Below are 22,328 nucleotides of genomic sequence, written 5' to 3'. Positions count from 1 at the left end.
TGCCCCGTTGGGGGGCACAGTCCTGCAGGGGCTGGCTATGGTGGGCAGAGCCATGTGCTGGATGTAGGGTCCTTCAACAGCCCCAGAAATGGCAAGCAATGCCCCAGCGCCAGCCAGGAGCAACAGGAGCCAGGGCCAGAATCAGGGCTGGAAACGAGGCTACAATACAGGTCCAAGCCCATCCTGGAGACAACCCACAAGAGAGGTCCAAGATCCATCCAGGAGATGGGGCCAGAGCCAGGGCTGGAAACCAGACCACAGCATGGGTCCAAGCCTGCCTAGGAGACAACCTGCAGCAGAGGTCCAAGGGTCTGTTCAGGAGGCTGGGCTAGAGACGAGATTGGAGATAAGCTACAACATGGGTCTAAGAGGTCCATCCAGGAGACAACCTACCTGCAGCATAAGGCCAAGGTCCATCCAGGAAACGGAGCCAGGATTTCAGATAACTGCAACCTCGCGGAGGGACTGAGGCCTGAGCTCAGCTAGAGCCCCGGCACATGGGCAGGCTGTGGTGGGGTCTCCGGGGAGGCTGCTCCACCCCGTGCCCGGCGAGGTCCTGCTGTGCCAGCACCGTCCCTTTGCTGGGCTGCGTGTCCAAGCATCCCTTCAGCTGCCGTCAAGTGACCGCACTGGCTGCATTGCCACAAATCAAGCCCTGAGCACCAGCAGAGCTTGCATGGAAACACATGTGTTTTCTATATTTTCCACCCAAACGCTGGGTTTTAAATATTCTAGCAGCACTGTTTGCTCAGCGAAAGCTGCCACAGTTTATGACAGATCCCTCCTCCTTAAGGCTTTGAAATAAGGCTGTAAACATGCTCTCCAGGCTAAAGTGTTGCCTGTAAAGGGGGTTGCTCCCCTCATGATGTGCCTATTGGCTCCAATTAGCACTGGCAGGAGTCAACCGCAAAGAGAAGGGAGAGCTTATCCCTGGGAGTGAATTGATTTATTTACAGCATTTTCAAAGCAAGATGAATATGGCCATTTTTTTTTTCTGAAGCTACCCATTTGTGAAAGGAAAAAACCCAACCCAGTCCCTAAATAGCTAGAAGCTGGAGGACGATGTCTGCTTTCCGCAAGATGGAAATTCTGCTTTGTTTAATATGGGTGGGATAAGAGCGGCTGGCATTTTACTGGGAGCGTTGCCTTGGCCATTGCCAGAATGGGGCAATTTGGCTCGCGAGCAGAGGCCTGCCGGGCTGTGCTCCATGCAGTGGCTCGGCTCCACCACTGCCTCCAGGCCCCCCGCTGAAACCCCCCGCGGTCCTGGGGCTTCGCTTCACCTTCCAGCCAGCAGCCCGCCCAGCAGCCCCTCGCCGTGGGCGCCAGGGCCCGGTGAAGCCCCTTTAGCCCTGGTCGCAGGAGCCTGCTGCTCCTTGCTATGGGGTTTGTGATCAGTCAGTGGGAGTAAAACACACCCTTAGGCTTGGCCGAGCAGGCTGTGGGGATGAAATCCCTAAATTCTGCTGCTCGCAGCCACGTGCTCTCCCAGCCCTTCGTGCAGTGACAACCCACTGCTGACGCTTTGGTAAACTGAAGGGCTCTACAAACGCTGGAAGGAGGCGCTCACTGAAGAGTTAACCCTCAAAATCAAGGAGAGAGAAAAGTCAGACAGGAGAAGATGCTTCTATAGCGATGCAGCTTGGCTCTGGCGGTGGCAATGGACCAAGGCCACCGCTCTGCTCTCAGTTCGACCCCAGTTCTTGGCTCAACAAGCAGCTCCAGGAGCAGCAAAGCCGATGGCACCGAGTTTCCCATGGCCTCGAGCCTTGCAGCTACATTTCCCAGCATCTCAAAAGGTGCAAACGTCAACTGAAGCTTTTCTTCTGGTCGGGATATTTCCAGCATTGCTCACCGATGCGGATTCCCTGGTGTCTAACGTGAGCTGCACGCGTTCTGCGGCTGTTCCTTTGGGGGACGCTAACAGAGTCTTCCTTGCTCCCCCGCTCTCATGCCAGTTGCTTATTTTTGTGCAACCTTAGGAAAGCAGTAGCTCTCAGACTGCTACCTTTCCGTGGGGGATCCCGATGGTCACATACAGAGTCCCGGCAGGAGCAGGAGACCCCGCGACTCGGCACCGCGGGGCCAGGAGCCGGGCGGTGCTCTCGGCTGCGGAGGCCTCGTTTTGGCTCGCTCGCCAGAGCTGCAGGAGCGCCGCGCGCGCATCGCTGCAGCTGACCTGCCGCGAGCCGAAGGAACTCAGCCCGGCTGGGTTTGGGACCGACCTTCCTCGAGCGCCCCGCTGCAGACCTGGGTACCAGCAAGACGCCTGCGTGGGAAACCAGCAGCCGCCGTCTCTGGCTCCTGGGATCGCGGCGGGGAGTACGCTCGCCCTGGGGACCGCGTGCCCACGCAGGAGCAGGGCCGCCGCGCGCTCGGCAGCCGCCTTCGCTCCTCGGGCTCTTCCCACCTCTCCCGGCCCGCAGGCGGAAGGTCCCTTCCTGGCGAAGCAGCTGCTTTCTGTCTCGGCGCCGTCAGGAAGGAGCCGGGAGACGGGTGGCCCGGGGTGTCTGTACGGCCAGGAGCTGCGTCCGTTGCTTGCTACCAGCGGGGCACTCCGCTTCGCGGGCCGGCCGCGACCCAGCCGTAACTCAAAGCCGGAGCTGCCGGGACGAGGTAGTAGCCGACAACAGGGGCTTTATGGACTTCGGAGTGGACTTGTTAGCCGTAGCCTCAGGGGACCTCGCTTGCGCCGACGGCAAACGCGAGCAGAGCAGCTCGTTGTGCTCCTTACGGGCGGGAGAGCGGTGCGCCGCGAGGGTGCAGCGCGCGGTGCTGCCGGGGACCCCGCGCCCCCGGCAGAGCCGGCGAGACGCGCGGCCGGGTCCCAGCGGTGCCCGGCGCTGCGCCCTCACCACTGGCTGCTGGGCTGCCCCCGATCCCGGCGCCTGCCTGGCTGGGGACGACGGGCGAGGATAGCGCGGGCTCGCCCCGGCAGGGTCTGTGCCTCAGTTTCCCCGACCCCTCGTCACAACGGGAGCTGCCCACCTCGGCCAGGCCGGATTTGGGGGAGAAACCGCACGAGGCCGCGAGCAGGACCCCGAGCATCTCCCACCGCCCGCAGCGGGCGAGGGCCGAAGCCCCGGCACGGGGCTCCGCTCCGCAGCTGAATCAGCAAATAATTAGCCGCGGCCAGAGCCGGGGGATTAGCCTGGCGCTCCTTCCCAGCCGCGCGTTAACCCTTTCGCCTGCCCGCGCCGCCCCGGCCCCCGGCCCGGGGCTCTCCGGGGCGGCGGGGCCGAGCGGCGGGAGCGGGGCGCGGGGGCGCGCGGGGCGCCAGCCCTCGGTCCCCAGCCTCGCGGCTCGTTCGTTCACCTCCGGGCGGCCCGATGACAGCGCTTCCCTTTACTACCAGCTGCAAAAACCTGGCAGCTGATTTAGGAGAGCTCCCGGGGCCCAAAATGTAAACCGTTTTTCACCAGGAATGTATAAGCAAGCCATAAAATAAGGGATTTGGGTCTGGTCACATGGGACAGGCCTCCCATAAAATTGAAGCATTGATCTGTATTTTAGTGAGCGGCTTCGAAGCTGCCCGGATGATTGAAGACCTGAGCTTTAACAAACTCTGTAATCTCCCGCCATACATCTGAAGTGGCATGTTTGAAGTCCGAGGACGAGTTATTTATATTATTTATATAATACACGGTGAAAGGACATTAGCCGAAGCTCGAGGCTCCAATGGCTCGTGTTGTTCCTGGGCACACGAAAACGCACGCGGGCCGCGTGGCGCGTCGGAGCGGCCCCCGCGCGCGCCCGCCCGCCGCCCGGGGCGCGGGAAAGCGCGGAAAAGGGGCGGCAGCAAAGCCGGGCTGCGACCGCCACCCCGTCCCGCGAGCGGCGCCCCCTTTCCCGCGGCATGCCCCCCTTTCCCGCGAGCGTCACCCCCTTTCCTGCAATTGTCACCCGTTCCCGGTGTGTCACCCCCTTCCCGGCACGTGTCAGTCAGTGCCGTGTCGGCTCCCTGCAGTGCGTGTCCCCGCGCCGGGAGGGCCCTGGCGGTACCGCATCTCTGGGACCCGGCAGAGCGGGTCGTTTGCTGGGGTTTGCCACGAAACGGCCCCGGTCCTTTCTAACCTGCTCAAGAGAAAAGAGATCGCAGCCCCTGTTTCATTTCCGCAACCCAAACCGGCCCCAGAAATGTCATTTTGGGGGGGGGTATAAACAAAATTATTGATAAATCAAACTCTGGGAACGGCAGAAGCCCAGCACCTCATTTCAGCTGTTTAACAGCACAGCTTGATTTGTGGGTTTTTTTTGGGGGGGGGGATGTTCCCTCTCTACACTGAATTCGCTTCCTAGAACTTAAAAGTGTTAAGCCAGAAAAGGTTAAAAAGTGGAAAGCATCTCCTCCAAAAGCAAAACCAAACAGAAAAACCAGCTGGGTCACCTAAAACACTTCTCAACCTTTAAATGAAGCTTCTTGGTCATTTTCCTGCCACCAGAATCTCCAGTTTTCACCAGGTATTTTTTTGGTGATAGCCATGCAACCAAGGACTTTGTAAAAAGCCATCTCCGGGGGCGGCAGACGGCGGGGAGACGGCCGCCGGCGACTGCGGCGCGTCCCAGAGCGTCTTTCCCCCGCCACCGTCTTGTTTCGCAAAACAACTCGATTTTCCCATTTCTTCCTTCCCCCTCTTGGAATAATAATTTTGGAAACCCCCTGGAAACAGCTTTGCGCGGCCGCGGCGCCGCGGACGGCGGGGAGCCAGGCAGCGGCCGGCCGCAGAGGGCAGCGCGGCCTCTGCGCCAGCTGCGGGTGTTCTCAGCCGGCCACTTTGGAAACGAGGCCTCCCACCGGTTTGGGTTAATTGTAGAGAAGGTTTCGAGGCAACTGGCCGGTCTCCTGCAGGAGTCTGCGCAGAGACTGCGCCCGGCTCCAGTGGAGACGTGTCCCACAGGTGGGAGCGGCAGCAAATCCCACGGCTTAAATCCGAAGTCCCAGCAACTGCAAGGGGAAAGGACACGGACATTGGCCGAGGCGCGGAGCTAGGCGCCGGAGCAGGCTGCCGGGGCTCCCCGCTAGCCTGGGCACTGCTTTTTCCGAGAGCCGCATCCCCAGCTGAGCAGGCGCCCGAGCTGTGCTGAGCTCCCCGGCGGCAGCCGCAGGTGCCTGGGGGTTAAAATCCAACTAACACGCAACCGCATCGGTGCCCCGCCGTGCCCTGGAAGCCTTGGCAGCCCTGCACTGGCGCCCACGGCAAAGATGCATTTAAACCCCGATAACTCGGTGCCACTGGAAAAGGGGGATTAAGTGGTTGTCGGCAGGGGCCGGAGCGCCGCGTTAGCAGCGGCAGCTCTATCGAGAGCCAGGGCGCGCGAGCGCACTTGCAAGACGCCCGCGAAGCTCCCTTACCCCAGGGAAATCGTCGCAATGACCTCTTGGCTCTCGCAGACGGAGGGAGGCGAAGGCTGGGCAGCCCCGAGCAGCACCGTCGCTTCGGCTGGCCCGGTTATCCAAAACCACAGGATTTCCCCGAACCACCTAACGCTTCGTGCCCGATGGCTGTGGGCAAGTTGCGATCTCTATCTTTGGGGGAAATGAGGCAAATCAAATCTCAACTTCAGCATTTCCCATGTGGGTTCAAAGCTGAAACTGCTGGAGTCCTGTGACTGTGGAAAAACCAAGCTTTTGTTAAGAAAACGTAGTTTAAAAAATCTTTTAATGCAATCACTTAAAAAGGTGTGTATGTGCATGTGTGTAAATAATTTTTAAGTTGGTCTCAGGAGCTTTGATTTCCTGACTCATGGTTTAGGTTTTTGGGGGTCTTATTTTATACATCACAACAGAAAATACAGTAAAACATACTTTCAGAGGCTCAGAGAGCCCTGGCCTCCGCAGAGGATTCAAAAGCACCAATTACATAAGCATTACAGGCAGGAGAGTTTGTGCGAGCGCCGTTAGAAAGTCAACCCGCGGGTTCTGCCTCGCAATCCCCTCGCTGCACTCGTGGCTGGAACTGATTTCTGCCCAGGCTGCAGCACTATGAGATGTTTTAACTTTGAAAAACATTAAAACCAGGCCGTATGCACTTCTTATTGGGGAAATCCCACACAGATGGACTGCATTGAACCGCAAGCAATTATTTTCCGCTGTTCTCGTGAGCTAATGAGATCATCAGAAGTCCCTGGTGACGCTCCTTTCCCTGCAAACCTGTGCATCCCATCTCCTCCTCTGCAGCCTCCGGCTGCGCGGCGCTAACCTAAAACCCTCGGCGAGCCCCGGAGCGGGGGGAGATGACGGCGGGGTTCGCTGCCAGGTGAATAAGAAGCAACCGAAGGCAGGCAGTTGTTTTCACAGGTGGGGACGCGGAGTTTTCCCGGTCATCCTCCTGCCTGTGCCCATGCCCATGCCCGCGCCTGGCTGCCCCGCAGGGCTGCTCCCAGCAGGCAGGAGCTGCTGGCCTGGTGCTGGCCCGTTCCAGCCTCAAAGGGGACTTCTTCCTCCGAGGCTTCCTGAGAGCAAGAAACGTTTCTGAGTGTCCAGCTCCAGCTATGGCCACAGCCTTTCTTTTTCGCCCAGATATTCACGGGGCCGTTTGCTCCCGCTGGCGGCACACAGCGGGTGCGGGCACGGCGACGCGTGCCGGCCGGTTTATCAGACACGTTTGCCCTGCGGCGGGCTCCGTCCCGCGGCTCCGGGGCTGCAAAGGGGCTCCAGCACCCGCCGGCCGCCCGGGATGCGCGCGGGGACCCGGCGGGACGGGGCGGGACGGGACGGGAGCTGCAGCCTGCTCTTCGCAGGACGCAGAGCCAAAGTCGGGCCAGCCTCGAGCGCGGGCTGCGCAGATGCCGGCCTGGGGATCTGCTTGCCAGCCCATGCCTGCAAGCGGTACTTATTGAAAAAAAAAAAAAAAAAAACCCAGCAAGATTCACCGGATCATTTCTTTGCACCGGTTGCTTAACCAGGGCGACAGCAGGGCTCCTGCTCCAGCCTGGAGAGGCCAAGAAAAGCAAGCGAAAGGAAATCGTTACTTTTTGCACTGCGACGCAATCGGGTCACACTTATTAGCAGCGCGCAGAGCGAGAGCCTGGCGCTCGCCGAGGCGGGAGCGAAGCGCCCGTTGCCCACTCCGAGAGCGTGAGCGGCCTCTAATATGTTAGTGTAATCAGTGATTTAAAGAAGTAATCTGATCAGATGTAGCTAGTTATTATAACGGAATCAGCGACCCTAACAAGCTCCTGCGCAGACTGGATTACTGCGTTCACTCATCCATGGTTCATTAGGGCTTCAGACAGGGAATCCACGCGAAGTCATGAAATACGATCCCCTAATCTCTCCTAAGCAGGAGAAGCCCGGCTATAAAGAAAATACCTTTTAAAAATGCCTGTGAAGTGAATAAATCTCCCTTGCGCTAAAAGGCAACGAAAGCTGACCTGCGAGGGACGGCGAGCTGCTCGCCGGGCGCCGTCCCCGGGCCCGCGGTGAGAGAGGCGTCGCCAAAGGGCCGTGCGGCCGGCAACGTCGCCGGCCCGCGGCTGTCAGCGTCCCTTGGAGGGACGAGGGATGAGCAGCCCCGGCGGGATTCACGGTCCCGGAGAAACCCCGCTGGCCCTCAGCACGCGGTTAACTGGAGCCTTGGTGAATACTGGTGCAGCTGGGACTGCTCAGGGGCTTAACCTGAAGCACGTGCTCTTCTGGCTGCGGGTCTTAATGCACTCTGTGAACATCTGGATAGTGACCGTCCGCTCCAGACCTTTCTTCTCCGCACAGGCAATCGGGTTATCTAAAGGGGAAGGAAGCCTGAAAGCCGACTCCGTCCCGCAGGGCCGCTTTCGTTCTCGGGGGACGGTTTGCCTGTACGGAGTGTCCTGGAAAAAAGACGTCCCGTGACGGACGGGTCTTAACGGGACGCCTCGGCCCTGCCGGCGGGGCGGCGGGAGCCGCGGGAGCCGTGCCGGGGCCACGCGCGCGCCAGCAGGGCAGAGCCGTTCGCTTGGGCTCCCCTTCCCCGCGCAAGGGCCGAGCGGGAAGGGTCCGCGCTCGCGCGGGTCCGGCGCGCCCGGGGAGGGGGCGCGCGGGGCGAGGACGCCGCTGCGCGGCCGCGGGAGCGAGCGCCGGCTCCGCAGGCACCTCCGCGCGGGCACTGGTACCTCTGGCAGCGCCGGCTCCGCAGACTCCAAACGCGCAGAAATGTTTGACAGGGGAGCGTACGTATTCCAAACACTGCTTGATTCATGTTTTAAAGCCTCGCTTGCAAACATACTTCCCCAGCCCGGACATCAATCACGGCAAATATGCTCTTATAAACAAAGCAATACAGACTGGCTGTCTCTCCCCCCGGCCGCGCGCAGGTCGCCGGGCAGCACCCCGAGGAGAGGCGCTTCCCTGCCGCCCCCGCGAGCAAGCAGCGCAGGTAGCTCGGCGCAAAGCAGCCGCAAGCCCCTCCGCCGCGAGGCATCCTCAGCTGCTTCCCCTTCCTTCGCTAACCCTCAACGTCTGGTTATTACCCCGAGGTCTATGAAAGACCCCCCCGTCCCGTAGCTGCTCCGGCCTCGCGGGTTTGGGAGCCTCTTTAACGCAAACCTCCTCGCGCCGGGCGCTGCTGCGGAGCGTCGAGAAGCAAATAGGGAGGAATTCCAGCAGCGGCGCTTTCCCGCGGCCGCGCGAGACGGATCGGCGCTCGGCGCTGCAGGAAAATGTCCCGCCGTGATCCGGCGCAGCGCTTCGTCCTGAACCGCTCCGCTGCGCATAAATCCACGACTGCTCGGGAGCGGGGTGACACACTGCAGCCCCGGACGGCGACGCTGACGGATGGAGTCAGGCTGGAGGCTCCAATGGGAACACGGCGCTGGCGAGCCGGCAAAGGGAAATTTATGAGGGGTTCGATGGAGGAAGAGGAAAAACAGGAGCGTTTGCCAGGCCGTGGGGTGGAGGAAGGCTCCGGCGGGGCAGCCGACGCCACCGGGCACCCGAGCCAAGAAAACGCAGCTCGTGCAGAACCAGTTTTTCCGAGCGGCTCTGTAACGTCGCTTCTGCATCTGGGCAGCCTGGTCGAAACTCCCGCTTCAAACCCAGCCGCCGCCAGCCGAGCGCCAACGGGAAATCGGCGCTGCGCCTCTCCGCTTCGGCCAGAGCGCAAGGGGAGGGAGATGGGGGGCACGGCCGGCCCCCTCTCCTCCGGCATCCCCGCGGGCCGCTCCTGCGCGCAGCCGCGTGCAGGCTGCATCTCGCCCGGGCCGAGCCGCGACGGCCGAGGCAGCAGCGAGCGACCCGGCCGGAGAGGAGCGCGGCCGGAAGGCAGGCAGCTCAGCCGTGAACAGGAGACTCTTCGCCTGTTGCAGGATTTTTTTTTTCCTGCCGTGCCGCGGCTCGCTCGCCGGCAGGCTTCGTGCAAGGCTCCCGCCAGCCTCTCCCTCCCGCCTCCCTGTTGTCGTATCCTGGGGCTTATTTCCATGGGATTTCAAGGCAGCAACCAAAGCGTTTTTCTCCCCGCGAGAGGGGCCGCTGCTCTTCTCCCACGTTTTTATGCTTATTTGAACCTCCTGCAAATATGTCGGGGGAGCGCTGGTGCACGGGGCAGCTGGTGCTTTATAGGAGCCTCATCCCTCTGATACGGATGTGCGCGCGTGCGTGAGGGGGGGACATGACTTCCTTGTCCCATGTGCTAAATAATAACATCCATATGAAGAAAAACACGACCCGAGTGAGGGAAACGGACCAACAAAGACCTTTATCTGGCATAATCAGAGCAAGATCAGCTGCGATGCGTGAAGAAAATGCGCTTTACACAGGAGACCCAGCCCATCTAAGGTTTCGGCTCTGGTTAATGACACTGTAAATTAAGCCTGTCATCTTTAGAAATGATTCTTCTTTTCAGTTTCAGCTTAAGAAAACAACAACAACCTTCCAAAAACGGAGATTTCACAGCAGCATGCCCTCTCCCCGCCGGCGCCTCGCTGCAGCACGGACGGCGGCGAGGCGGCCGCAGCGCCCGGTCGTGCTGCGGCGCCGAGGAGGACCCGGCCGGGCAGCGGCAGCCGAAATCTCCGTGCAGAGACCCTCTGCCCTGGGATTCCCTTCCCACGTGGAGCGGATGAGGCTGAGACAGCTTCTTCCGAACGGCCAGGGCGAGGAAGAGCACCTGTCCAGAAGGATCCCAATTCCCATCACTAACTCACGGGCTCGCACATACCCGTCACTAATAACTACTGCTCAACTGCACGGGTGCAGGGTGCAGAGCCTCGGCAGAGAGCAGGGTCCCACTGCGCTGCTTGGCGCAGGCCGCGGTCAGAAGTGCCAGAAGGTTTGCAGCAGGGTAGGAACATTTATGGCTAAATTGCAGCCTAACACTACTGCACAATCAGCACTGGAGAGTGTCAGGTGAGCCTGGCCTTTTGCAAAGCAGGAAAACACACACACACACACTCACTCACTCACTCACTCACTCACTCACTCACTTTCAATTACATATATATTAAAAATATCATATAGGGATTGCTGGTGTAGATTGCTGAATTAGAAATCACCCGGATTTTTTTTAGTGCTTTAGGGGTAAGGCGGAGGCAGCAAAAAAAAAGGGCTTTTACGAAGGGATCCTGATGCCATTTCCCTGGGAAAGGCTTTTCCGGCTCCCTCGGAGCAGGGAGCAGCTGCTGGCTCCGGCGCGAGACGGGCCCTTCGCGGGGGCAGCCGGAGCGACACTGGGAGCGGGGCCGAGCGGCGGCCGAGCCTCTCCGCGCCCCGCGGAGCCTCTGCGGAGCTGCTTTGCCAGCAGCGATGGGCCCACAGCGTTCGAGGCAGCAGCTCTGTTTCCGCGGGAGCTTTTGGATTTACGGTGTAACGCAAAGCGCATGCTCTCGTCCAAACTGCCAAGCTGGATGCTTCCTGCAGAAATGGCTGGGTTTGAGTTTGGGGGATTTTATTTTCATTTTTTAATGGCTTCTCAGATGAAGAATTGGTTTGCACGAAGCTGCTCCAAATGTTTCCAAGCAAAATTTAACAGAAAACTGGAGTTTCGATTAAGTGCATTTTAACAGGAAAAGCTTGTTTTCCTTCATGTTCGCTGCTCTTTGTGGGAAACAAGAGCCAAAAGCAGAAATGTCTTCACTAAAGCATTTTGTTTCATTTTTGAGAACTGGGGTGGAGGAAAAGCTCACAATTTTACAGGAGACTTTCCTTCCTCCCAATAAGCTTTACTTTAAACATTTTATTTCTCACGAGCGGCTTCGGCGGCGTCAGATACTGATGTGCAATACCTGGAGTCGTTCCCCTCGGGCGGTCTGGGCCCCCTTCCCGTCAGCACATCCCCTGTAGGAGAAAGAGCCCCTCTGCTCCCCTGCCCGCGCCACGACAACTCCGGCCTCCGGGGAGAGAGGAGGAGTGCGTGAGGCAGCAGCGAGACCACACCGTGAAGCGCCGGTGGTCTGGTAGCGCTGGAGCCCTGGGAACGCCAAGGCCAGGCCCTGGCGCAAGGTGCCGTATAAAGAGCCCCAGAAAGGCAAACGAGATGAGGACTCACCACGGGGAAACACAGGCAGGATGCTCCTCCGTGTTTCTGGAAGCTCCTCGGTGCACACAGTGGGACATGCAGCACTCCACTAGACCCTCCCGCCCCAACGCGGTGGCCTGTGTCACCGTCACCGTCCGCCCGTCGCTACAGAACCGAGCACAGAGCCCTGGTCTTCTCTGCAACATCACCCAAATGCTGCAGTACCAGAGAAGACCTCAGCCCCCGACCAGCCACCTGCACCAGCGCAGTGTCAGCACAGTGTCAACGCGGCGCATGGGAGCTCCATCCCTGCGGGAGCAGGGCCCAGGGAAAGCCCCCGTGCTCCCGGAGCGCGGCAGCGGCCCGGGCAGGAGGAGGCCACGGGCTCATCCAGCACCTCCTCCTGCCAAGGAGTCACAGAGAAAAAGCTGATGGACCAAATGGCGCTAAGGAGAGAGTCGCAGCACGCACAGTGCCACCAAGGCCACAGAGGCCCCAAGGCCACCGGTGCTGGGCACCACCTCAGCCATCAGTGCCCTGCGGTGGGCAGCGAGGGAGAACGATGCAACCTGCACCACAGCCCCCGCCTTTCTCCCTGACAGCGTACTGCCAAACCTGCCGTCGTGTCAGAGGAAGGGAAAGCTGGAGCTACCAGCCCAGGTCTGACCCATCCAGCTCCAGCAGTTCGTCTCCAGCCGTGGCCAGAACCAGACGCCGTAGGTGAAGACGCCAGGAGCTGCCTTAATAGGCGATTATGCAATCGGGCTCTCACGGAGGAAATGTCTTTCCCAATCCCCAGCCATTAGCAGTTGGCTTATGCCCTGGAGCATGACATTTTAGAGCCCTTGTAAATTTGCTCGGGGAGTGGAAAGCGCACGGAGGAGGGGCAGGGCGCTGGTTTTCGTCAGGGAGCTGCACCGGCTGGTAGTGCTTCGCCGCTTATCGCTGGAATTGCAGAGATGCCCCTCCGGGCCGGCACCCAAACCCTGCCCCGAGACGGGGCTGCGGCTGGGCACCCCCGCGCGGCGCCTCCTGCACGTCTGTCTCAACGGGGAACTCGAACGGAGCAAAGAAGGGAATTTGGGGCAGAAGCCCTGGTCCCGCTCCGCCGCCGCAGCTCGCTCGGGCCAGGCAGGCAGCGAAGCAGCCCGAGTCGCCCCGCGGCCGGGCAAACGGCGCGAGCCGGGGCGCGAGCCCCGACGGCGTGTCCGCGACGGGCACGCCGTAACGAGGTCCCGCTCCGGCGGTTAGGGGATCCCTCCACCAGCTTCGGCGGCATCCGACGAGGGAGCAGCGCGGCTCCAGGCGCGGCTCAGGGCGCGCGCGGCAGCGGGGCTCGGCGACCCTGGGCTGCGCCGCCGCCGGCCAAGTCCCCCTCCCGGTCGCTTGCAGCCAAACGCGATCGCGAACCGCCGAGGGGCGTCTGCGGGGACCGGAGCCGCGCCGCGCCGCCAGCACAATGAGCCGTTGTGGACGCGGCCGCGGCAATTTTCCGGGGTAATTTACGGCCGCCACACCCCATTAGCGGCAATAAACGTGGAGCCCGGTTTTGCCGAAATTGTGAGTTATGATTTTTCAAATAAATACGTTTTCCTATAAACCGGCGCTCTGTTTAGTTTGAGTGTTCCTCACAGACACATCCATCTACATAAAATACACAGGAGAGGAAGCTGAGCTGTGACTTTGCTCTGATGACATAAAAACTTTTGTAAACACAATGTCATTTACAGTACGAGCGAGGAGAAAGGAAAAAAATAAACAGCAAGTGCCTGGCGCATCCCTTCAGGAGCACATGGAAAATTTAATAATCTTTTTTCCATAAAGCTTTGTTTTCGTTTTGATTTATCCAGGCAGGGCAGTGGCTGCTTGGCCATAAATAGATTGTATTTCTTGAGAGGCGATGGTTGCAGTCAGCCCCTATGCAGCCGGGAGGGGAGGCGGAGGAGCCGTGTATACAGAGAGGATGCCACGGATAGCTGCGGGGAGGAGGGAAGGTCGCTCTCGGCACGCCACAGCCACCAGGAGGAGATTCGCCCGGCGGCGCGGAGCCGCCGCGGGCAGGCGCTGGCCGAGCCGCGGGCAGGCGCCGCACCTGCAGCGGGGTTCGCCCCCAGCCCCGTCCTCCGGCGCGGCTTGCACCCGCGTTTCGCGCGCCGCGAAGGGGCCGAGGGCAAGGAGAGACGCGGCGAGGCACGAGCGCTCGGCGCGGCAGCTTTGCGAAAGCCCCCGGGGCAGGCGGCTTCGGTGCGACCGGCGCAGCTCGCCGCGACGCCCGCGGCACGGCTCGCCCTCCGCGGCGGCGGCGAGCGCTGCGCCTCGACGGACGCAGCCGCCCGCTCCGCGCGCGCCGGCAGGCTGCCTGTCTCGTCACGCCACCGGGAGGAAAGCAGCCCCCCGAGAGCGGTGACCCCCGGGCAGCCCGTCCCGCTTGGCACCGTGCACCTGCCTTTGAAGCAGCGCCTGCTCGTGCCTCAGTTTCCCAGGGCCTTTTGCAACCGTCCCCCCAAGGCCTGGAGAAGCAGAAACGCGAGGAAGGTGCTGAGTGATTATTATTGCATTATTTCAGGCGAGTGCTATAAATACCCAGGGGCACCTTTAGACACAACCCAGCTGCCCGGGGGGAGCTGGCTCAGCCCCGGCTCCCCGCTCGCAGCGGCGGCCGGCGGGGGGTCGGCGGGAGCCGCTCGGGGCGGAGGTGGCGGGGGGCTCGAGCGGCCGGGGAGCACATGGGGGCCGCGGTGGGGCCCCGCCACCCCCCATTCCCGCAGTGGGGTTGGGGGGGGGAAGGATGGCGGAGCACCAGGGTGCCGGGACGCTGCAGGGAAACGTTAGCAGGGAAGACAAGGGGAATATTTTACGGGGCTGCAATGTAAACAGAGCAGGAGCAGAGCCCCTTTTTATGGAGTCCCTGTCCTGCCAGGGCATCTGCCAAGGCCCTGATTTACGGTCCTATTTAGATAAGGCAGCAGGGGAGGGGGAGCAGAGCTGGCGTCAAAGTCACAGGACACCCTGGGCTGCCGGTTCGCCGGGGGCTGATAAGGAGGTGGCCGCGGGCCTGGGGCCAAAACCGCGGCCCCGGGGGCCGGGCAGGTGAGGGGTGCCGAGCCGGCGGCTCCCGCCGGGTGCTGGGGGCCGCCGAGAGCCGCGACGACCTCGCGCCTCGAGCCCCGCGCGCGGCACCGGCTCCCCCCACCCCGGCACCCGGCCGGCCGGCCGCGAGGGCAGCCCCTCGCTCCCTGGGACGGATTTGAAGGAAAACAGGTGGAGAGAAACGTGGTTCCTCCCGCGACGCGAGTCATAAATCGCCTAATCCGAAACGCTCGGCGTTTCCCCCGGTGCGAGCGGGGAAGACATGAAATTACAGAAACTCACCAAAAGTTTGAGAAGTGCTAAATTTGGACGCCATGACAAAGGCAGTCTGGTTTGATTTAGAAGGTGTCGGAGTGAAAAGGGCTCCGGTTTTATTATTTTATTAAAACACGAAAGATTAGAACGATTTTCCAAAGGAAAATCAACGCACTGTTCCCACTATTTGCTCAGCTGAGCGCTTGCGAAGCGCGCGGGGTCCAGGCCCCGCCGCGGCGCGGGGGGGAACTAAAGCCCGACGAGGGCCCGGCCGGGCCGCGCTCGCTCGGCTCGCGGCCGGGACGCTGGAGGCGGCGGCACGGCGCTCGGCTCCCGCCCGGAGGCGGCTGCGAGCGGCACCGACCCCGTCCAGGCAGTTTGACGGGGCTAGGGGGGAGGCCGGGTGGTTTCTCAGCGGGACCTCGGGACGGAAAGCGGGTGCCGTGCCGGCGCGGCAGGACGGGGGGCACGAAGCAGGACCCCTTGCACCTCCCCCAGGCGGGGGGCCTGGCGCCCGACGGCTCCGCGCAGGGGCACCCCGTTTTGGAGGAAACCCCAGGAGGGGGGAACCTACCCAAGGCCCGATTCCAACAGGAAAGTAATCACTAGCAAATGTTTGCAGGGCGCTTGCTTAAGGGGGGGTGGGGAAGGGTGGGGGGGGGTCTTTGCATCTCTAAGAACAAAGCGGAGAGAAGTGAAGTGGGGCAGATCCGGTTCGGCCTTCCCCCACCGGCCTCCGGGAGCCGGAGGAACTGGAGACCCACTTCCACCATGCCCTGGCTGACCGGGGGGGCCCCGGCCCCCACCGCCTCCTGCCTTTGCAACTCGCCTTGTAACAGCTAACGATGGAAAATCCGAGGCATTTAAGTGGCTCCCGAATCCGCCCGGGAACCGTGATTGAGAGAAGTCAAATAAAATTTGTCATCTTTAAAATGCAGGAGGACGTTAATGGTGTGTTAGCCCGGATGATTAATACAAGCGCCTGCAAACAACCCTCCAACGTTTCCACCCTCCGCTGCAAGATGAATCGCTGGAAAGTGCCGTTAATCGCTAACATACCTTGGGCCCAAAGCCCCTTCCTGCCCCGCCACGCTGCGAACGCCACTGCACAGTGCCCAGCCTGCCCGCGCCGGGACGACCTGCAGCAGGAGCGGGGCGGCCCTCAGTCACCTGGCCAGGCTGGGGCAGGAGCGCAGGGACGGGGAGCTGCCGCCCCGGGAAGCTGTCACCCAGGGCGCGGAGGAGAGCAGGACACCCCGTCCCCACCACGGGCCCCATGCTGCGCTTAGCTTGGAGGGGCTGCAGGGAAATACATGCTCACAGCCCCAGCCAGACCCCCCCAGCCCTTTCCTGACCAGGCTGCGACAAGGAGATGTGGGGCACGTCCCCCCCAAACCCACTGCCCTAGTGCAGACGTGGTTGTGTGTGTGTGTATATGGTATAAGTAATTTTACTCTATTTACATATATATGCATGTGTATGTGCACAGTGCCTGTGCATGTATACACAGCATATATTATATATATGTGTGTGTGCATGTAGGCAACACGCACATTCTAGGTCTATATGCACAGTACATATAACATGTACATATATGAGTGCTGTGCGTGTACATAATATATGTGTTGGCAAGTGTATGCAACATGCATGTGCAGCTGAGTGTGTGTGTGTAAGATATTTGTGGCATGTTCATCTGCAACATAGATCTGTGTTCAGTGTATGCAGTGTGTGCAGGGTGTATTTTTGCAACACAGGTGAGTGCCACACATACGCGTGCAGCATGCTGAAAGTGAGTAGTGCAGCATCTGTTTGTGCAATGCGCGTGTGCGTGCTGAGCACACATATGCAGCGTGCCCCGTGTCCACCACGTCCCTCTGTGCCAGCCTGGCCCAGGGGGACAGTGGCGCTGGCACCACTGCCCTGCTGTGCCCAGCCCTGGGGAGGCAGAGGGACCCCAGTGTGCCCAGCCTGGCCTCTGTCCACCACTGCCAGCCTTCGGCAGTTCCTCTCCCCTGTTACCACCGGCTTCAGCCCCTTCAAAGGCAGCGGAGGGTGGTCAGGGCCCAGCCCTGGGTGCAGCCCTGGGTGCAGCCCCGGGCGCCCAGCCTGCCCTCTGCATCGGTCACCTGGGCTCCAGAGTGGGGCCTCGGGATCGGGGGGGACTGGAGGTGCCTGTCCCCATGGGGCCGAGCCTTCCCAGGGTGGGGATGGGACCGAGGTGGTGGCTCCAGGACTCTGGCACTGGGGAACGAGAAAGCCCCTGGGTCACCATGCCCCCCAAGCACCTGCACAGCCCAGCCTGCCTGTCAGGGGTCCGGGGTGCCCATGACTACCCTGTAACCACTGCCACCTCCTGCTACCCACTGTGGGGCGGCCACAGAGGGGGCACCGCTCCGGCGGGACGGGTGCCCGCGGCGGGATGGGGGCAGCGGGGCAGGGCGTGGAGGGGACCGAAGCGCGACAGAGCAGGGGGTTGCGGTCCCCCCTCGGGTTGCTCCTCACCCGCTTCTCGCCGCAGCAGGGAGCAAGCGGGCGGCGAGGGCGAGCAGCGGCGGAGGTGCGAGCCCGCATAAACGGAGCGAGGAGCGCGGCGCACGCCCCCTCCGCCGGCCCGCTCCCCCCGGGCCCCCGCGCATCCTCCCCTGCCCATTGGCTCCGCGGCGGGGGGGGGCCCGGCCCTATATAAAGGCAGGGCTGGGAGGCTCCAGAAGGGTTAAAAAAAAACACACACACACACACACGCAGGAGCGCACACCCAAGCCCAAAGGCAGCCGGCACCACCGCAGCCCCACGCCGGAGCGGCGCCCGCCCGCCCGCCCGCGGGGCGCGCTGCCCGCCGCGGCCATGGTGCGCTCCTGAGAGCGGCCCCCGGGGCCAGCGCGGCGGACCATGAACCTGGTGGGGGGCTACCAGCACCACCACCACCACCACCACCACCACATGCTGCACGACCCCTTCCTCTTGGGGCCGGCGGCGCGGTGCCACCCGGAGCGCGCCTACTTCCCCGGCTGGGTGCTCAGCCCGGCCGAGGCGGCCCCCGAGCTCGCCGGGCAGAGCCCCAGCTACGGCCCCAGCGAGTTCGGCCCGGCGGGCCCGGCGCGGCTGGAGGCGCTCAGCGGCCGCCTGGGCAGGCGGAAAGGGGTCGGCGGGCCCAAGAAGGAGCGCCGCAGGACGGAGAGCATCAACAGCGCCTTCGCCGAGCTCCGCGAGTGCATCCCCAACGTGCCCGCCGACACCAAGCTCTCCAAGATCAAGACCCTGCGCCTGGCCACTAGCTACATCGCCTACCTGATGGAGGTGCTGGCCAAGGACAGCCAGCCCGGGGACACCGAGGGCTTCAAAGCCGAGCTCAAGAAGGCCGACGGCAGGGAGAACAAGAGGAAACGGGAGACGGTAAGAAGCGCCCCGGGACGGCGGTCAGGACCCGCCGCGCCGCTCCCCCGGGGAGAAGGGTCGGGGCCGGCACCGGCACGGGCACCTTCGCGCTGCGCCCCCCGGGCCGCGCTGCCGAGGGCACGCTGCGCTCCGGGCCGGGTGGAAAACTGCCTTTCCAGCCCTGCTGGAGCCTTTTCTGCCGCGAGAAACACTGGGGCGAGGGGGTGGGGGGGTCGGCGGCGAACCCCCCGCGGCGGCCCTGCGCGGCGCAGGCTCCCGGGCGCTCTCCCGGGGCGGCAGCGTCGGGAGCCGTCGCGGGAAGGACGGCGGCTTTTCCCGGGGCTGCAACGCGGGGAAAAAAAACTTTTTCCTCGGGCCGCGGCGATACACGCAACGGGAGAGAAACCGCCTGGAGCCGCGGGCTCGGCCGGGCTCGGCGCTTCCCCGCCGCGGGCGGAGGCCCCGCGGAGGCAGAAGCGGGCCCCGCCGCCCCCGGGGGAAGGGTCGGGGCTGGCGCCGGGGTCGCAGGCTCTGCTCCTCACCGCTCTTTCCCCCCTCCGTCTCCTCTCCCGCAGCAGCCCGAAGCCTACTCGCAGCCTTTAGGCGCCGGCGAGAAGAAGCTGAAGGGCCGGACGGGTTGGCCCCAGCAGGTCTGGGCTCTGGAACTGAACCCCTGAGGGCGGCCCGACGGCTCCGCGGCGCCCGCCCCTCCCTGTGCAATGTCGCGGAGAGCCCGGCCCGGCCCAGCCCGGCCCGGCTCGCCGCGGCCCCGGGAGCCGCGGGGGCGGCCACGCGCGACGCGGGCCCCGCGGCCGCCCCGCCGCCCCCACGGCGGCCGCCGCGTCCTGCCCGTCCCGGCGGGGCCCGGCCGCTTCCCCCCGCTCGCCCTCCACGGTTTGAAGTAATCTTTGCTCCTGCCCCTTGCAAGCAGTATTCGGTGGCTCCTGCCCTCCCTCCTGCCGGGCCGGGCCGGGCCGAAACGGTTTTAGTTTTTTGCCGTTGTAAATACGAGGAACCCCTGTCCCCGTCCCGTCCCGTCCCCCTCCGCTGCCCGACCGCGGCCGAGAGACGCGTGGCTGCGTTGAAACTACCTAGAGGTGCATTTGGGAACGCTCCTGTGCCGGGTTTTCTACCTCAGATCTGCATGACCACTTCCCAAGGGACCGGGCGCGCCACACCACGTATTTAAAAGCGAATAATAAAAAAAAAGAATAAAATTAAAACTTTATGCAAACAGCCTTGGGTCCCCCCCGTGTCCTTCCCCGCCGCACCCTGGGCCCTTCTCCTGCAGTCACGGTCAGACTCAGCCTGTTCGCGCTCAGGGAGCCGCTGCAGAGCGACCGCCATCTCCCGGGGCAGGGGTGCGCGGGCACGGAGGAGAAGGCAGCAGGGCTGGTGGGAACAGTCCCTGGAGAGGACCGGGGCTCCCTGGCCAGGCTTCCCTCCCTCCTGCCTGCAAGGGGTGAAGGGCACTAGGCTCTGCAGGTTTAAGGATTCCCCCTAAGTCCGTGCCCGACTCAGGTTGATGCACGCTAGGGAATTCCCTTCCTGGGCTCCTTCACACAGCTCCTCAGGGCCTTTTCTATGCCAGGCTTGTAGATGCACATTTTACATCAAAGATGCAAGTGCCCAGAGAGCGAGTGCAGAGAAGCAGCTGGAGCTAGAGCCCCTCCTGCCCCAAAACCCTGGGAGGCACCTGGCTCTTTAGGGGATCCTCCCAAGGTGTGTGTGTGCGGGGGGTGGGGGGGTGGGGGGGGAGGGCAGAGATTGCAGCTCTCCCCTTCTCCCTTCTGCTTCCCTAGGAGCTGGCTCTGTCCCGCAAGCGCACACTTGCGGTCCACCCTAGAGCCCGAACCCTGCCCCTTCCCAACAATATACATGTGAGAGGCTGGATCCTGACCCAGGAGACCCCAGACAAACTTCAGGAAAGACGGCAGGATTAGGCCTTTACAGCGGCTGCACACCCTGGTGAAACGCAGGCCCCGCTTCATTACGGCACAGACATTTACCCGCAACCCTGCATTAGCGCGCTCCCAGGTCCCACACGGAGACACGGGGCTCAGCTCCACATCTTCAGCCCAAGCAGCTCTGGATCCCGCAGCTCTTTCGCGGAGGGATCCCCTCTTAGGAGCTGCCTGTGCTTCATTTTGGAAGGAGCAACGTCCTCCCACCCCCCCCCCCCTTGCAGTACGAATGCAACAGGCGCCTCCGACTGCAGATACACCAATGGCCGTGCAGTCTAAAATCTCCTCTGTGCAGCTTTTCTCAGGCACAAATCCTTAATAATTCTTAATAATTAAAGCTGAATCCTCGCTCTGTATTTTGCGTGCACCCAGCTTTGTTCCTGCAGCATTGCTCCCAGGGCCCAGGCACGCGCGCTGGTGCAGGGCCCGATCCTGCATTCCTTGCCTGGCCCCGTTGCCGTTCCCAGAGATGTCAGGATAAACTCAAATTCTTGTCAGGCAAAGAAAACCAGGACAGGAGGAGCTGTATGTTATTATAGGGTTAATCAGAAGGTTCATCTGGGAGCGTTTTCTATTTAAAATCAAGCTTTTGCTTGTAGCTAAACGTATTGTACTAACGATGCAACATCTATAAATCACCCTCATGTCTATCAATTTGTGCGTGTGCAACTGCATACACCAAAAATACACCAGCTCACCCCAGAGCATCTGCGGAGGAGCAACTTAGGTTTCCTAACCACTTTGTGCGTGTGTGTATAAATACAAGCGCACACATATACAAGCAGGGAGCAGCTACGAGAATCGGGGACGGCCTGGGCTCTGCAAGCGCGGCGCCGCTCCTGGAGCCTGCAAACCCCAGACGCACAAACACGTTGGGGAACGGCCCGGGTCATTAAACCTCATTGTACGTCCAGGCCGTGTGAATCAGCCTGCCAGCGCGGTAGACAGGCTCGCGTTGGAGCTGCTGTACAGCTGTCTTCCCAACCCCAAATCAAGCCTGTTTTCTGATTTCTTTGAACGAGGCTGAGATGAAAATTGACTGCTAGAGCAGAGCAATCAGCGCACGGTAGTATTTTTTTGTTTTTGCTCATGCTATAAAAAGTTTAGCATGGCACCAACTCCGTGAGTGAAGCTAGAACAGGGTCTTTCTAAAAACAAACACATTCACTACAAAAAGAAACAAGAAAGAAAAATTACAGAAAATCTGCCCCAAATACCCTATTTTATGGCTGAATTTCACAATCCCTTACAGGGCTGGGTTTTTACGGGAAAGCTCCCAAGCCATCACCATAACACTGTAATCCAGCGCACCGTAAACGCGTCCGGCCCCAGATCCTGTTTACGTGTGCTAGCTCGTACCCCGTGTACATGTGGCGCTAGCCAGGGCTGCCTCGTGGCGCAGGACGGGAGAACGCGCTGAACCGCCATCTCCGGCTTGCTCTCCCGGCTGACGCGGGAGCACTTTGCGCACAGGACGGTCCTCAGCAAGGGGCAGGCGGGGGGGGCCCTCAGCCCCTCTCCGCACCGGTCCCCTCCCTCCCCGCGCGGCAGGCTTTATCTGGAGCGTCGTTTTGGAGTCTGGGGACCCTCCACTACCCTGCTGAAAACCTCCGGCCTTATTCGTCTTACAAGTTTCCAGCTTTGCATCTGGGAAGAAGGAGACCCCGCGCAGCCGGGCCGGTGCCCTGCTCTCACTGCGAGAATCGTTGCCTTTCTTACCACCAGCTCCTGCTGCGGGGTGCCTCTTGGCTGCAAACTTCTGCAAAACTTCTCTCCCAGGGCAGCCTCCCGCGCTCTTTCGTGAGCTTCCAAGGGCAAGCGCTCTCCGTTTCCATGCCTGCGGAGGGTTTCCCTGCCCAGCAAGGCCAGCTCCCTGCCAGGGTGTAGGGTGATTAGACCAGCGTTTTGGGGTGGGTGAAAACAAGCACTAAACCCTTCCCATTCCCCGGCGCTGCACTGCTCCTCAAAACAAGAGCTTCAGACTTTATTTGCAAGCAGTTCGGTGCCAGGGGGAGCTCCGAGCTGGAGAAGAGCAGATCGGGGGCCTGTTCGTGCAGCGAGTGTGAAGGACAGGTCCGTTGCGGGATCCTATCCCCATGGCAGTTTGTCCTGCCGGTGCCAGGCGCTGCACGGCACCGTCCCCACCTGGGCACCGCACACGCAGCGTGCCGCGTTTCCTCAGGCTCACCCTCTTGCCCTGCACGGAAATTTTGCA

General features: G+C 61.7%; 1 protein-coding gene across 2 annotated transcripts; it reads left to right on the top strand.

Annotated features, from left to right (window-relative positions):
* The first annotated feature begins 17,505 nt into the window (after positions 1–17,505).
* Positions 17,506–18,950, top strand: HAND1 (heart and neural crest derivatives expressed 1). Of its 2 annotated transcripts, none has more exons than XM_062587232.1 (2): positions 17,506–18,167; positions 18,728–18,950. In XM_062587232.1, the coding sequence occupies exons 1-2, from the start codon at positions 17,664–17,666 to the stop codon at positions 18,824–18,826; spliced, it is 603 nt and encodes a 200-aa protein (XP_062443216.1). In that variant the 5' UTR covers positions 17,506–17,663; the 3' UTR covers positions 18,827–18,950. The 2 variants fall into 2 exon arrangements, with proteins under 2 accessions (XP_062443216.1, XP_062443215.1); XM_062587231.1 differs by having other exon boundaries at positions 17,513–18,167; positions 18,725–18,950.
* The last annotated feature ends 3,378 nt before the right edge of the window (positions 18,951–22,328 follow it).

This window comes from Rhea pennata, chromosome 14 (assembly GCF_028389875.1).
Source record: "Rhea pennata isolate bPtePen1 chromosome 14, bPtePen1.pri, whole genome shotgun sequence".
Classification (NCBI taxonomy): Eukaryota; Metazoa; Chordata; class Aves; order Rheiformes; family Rheidae; genus Rhea; species Rhea pennata.
This window is presented reverse-complemented; position numbering and strand designations above follow the sequence as displayed.

Bases quoted from the DNA above. Each gene is read 5' to 3' on its own strand.
- HAND1 (XM_062587231.1), top strand. From the start codon at position 17,664: ATGAACCTGGTGGGGGGCTACCAGCACCACCACCACCACCACCACCAC. The intron at 18,168-18,724 runs GTAAGAAGCGCC...CCTCTCCCGCAG, and splicing joins ACAAGAGGAAACGGGAGACG to CAGCCCGAAGCCTACTCGCA.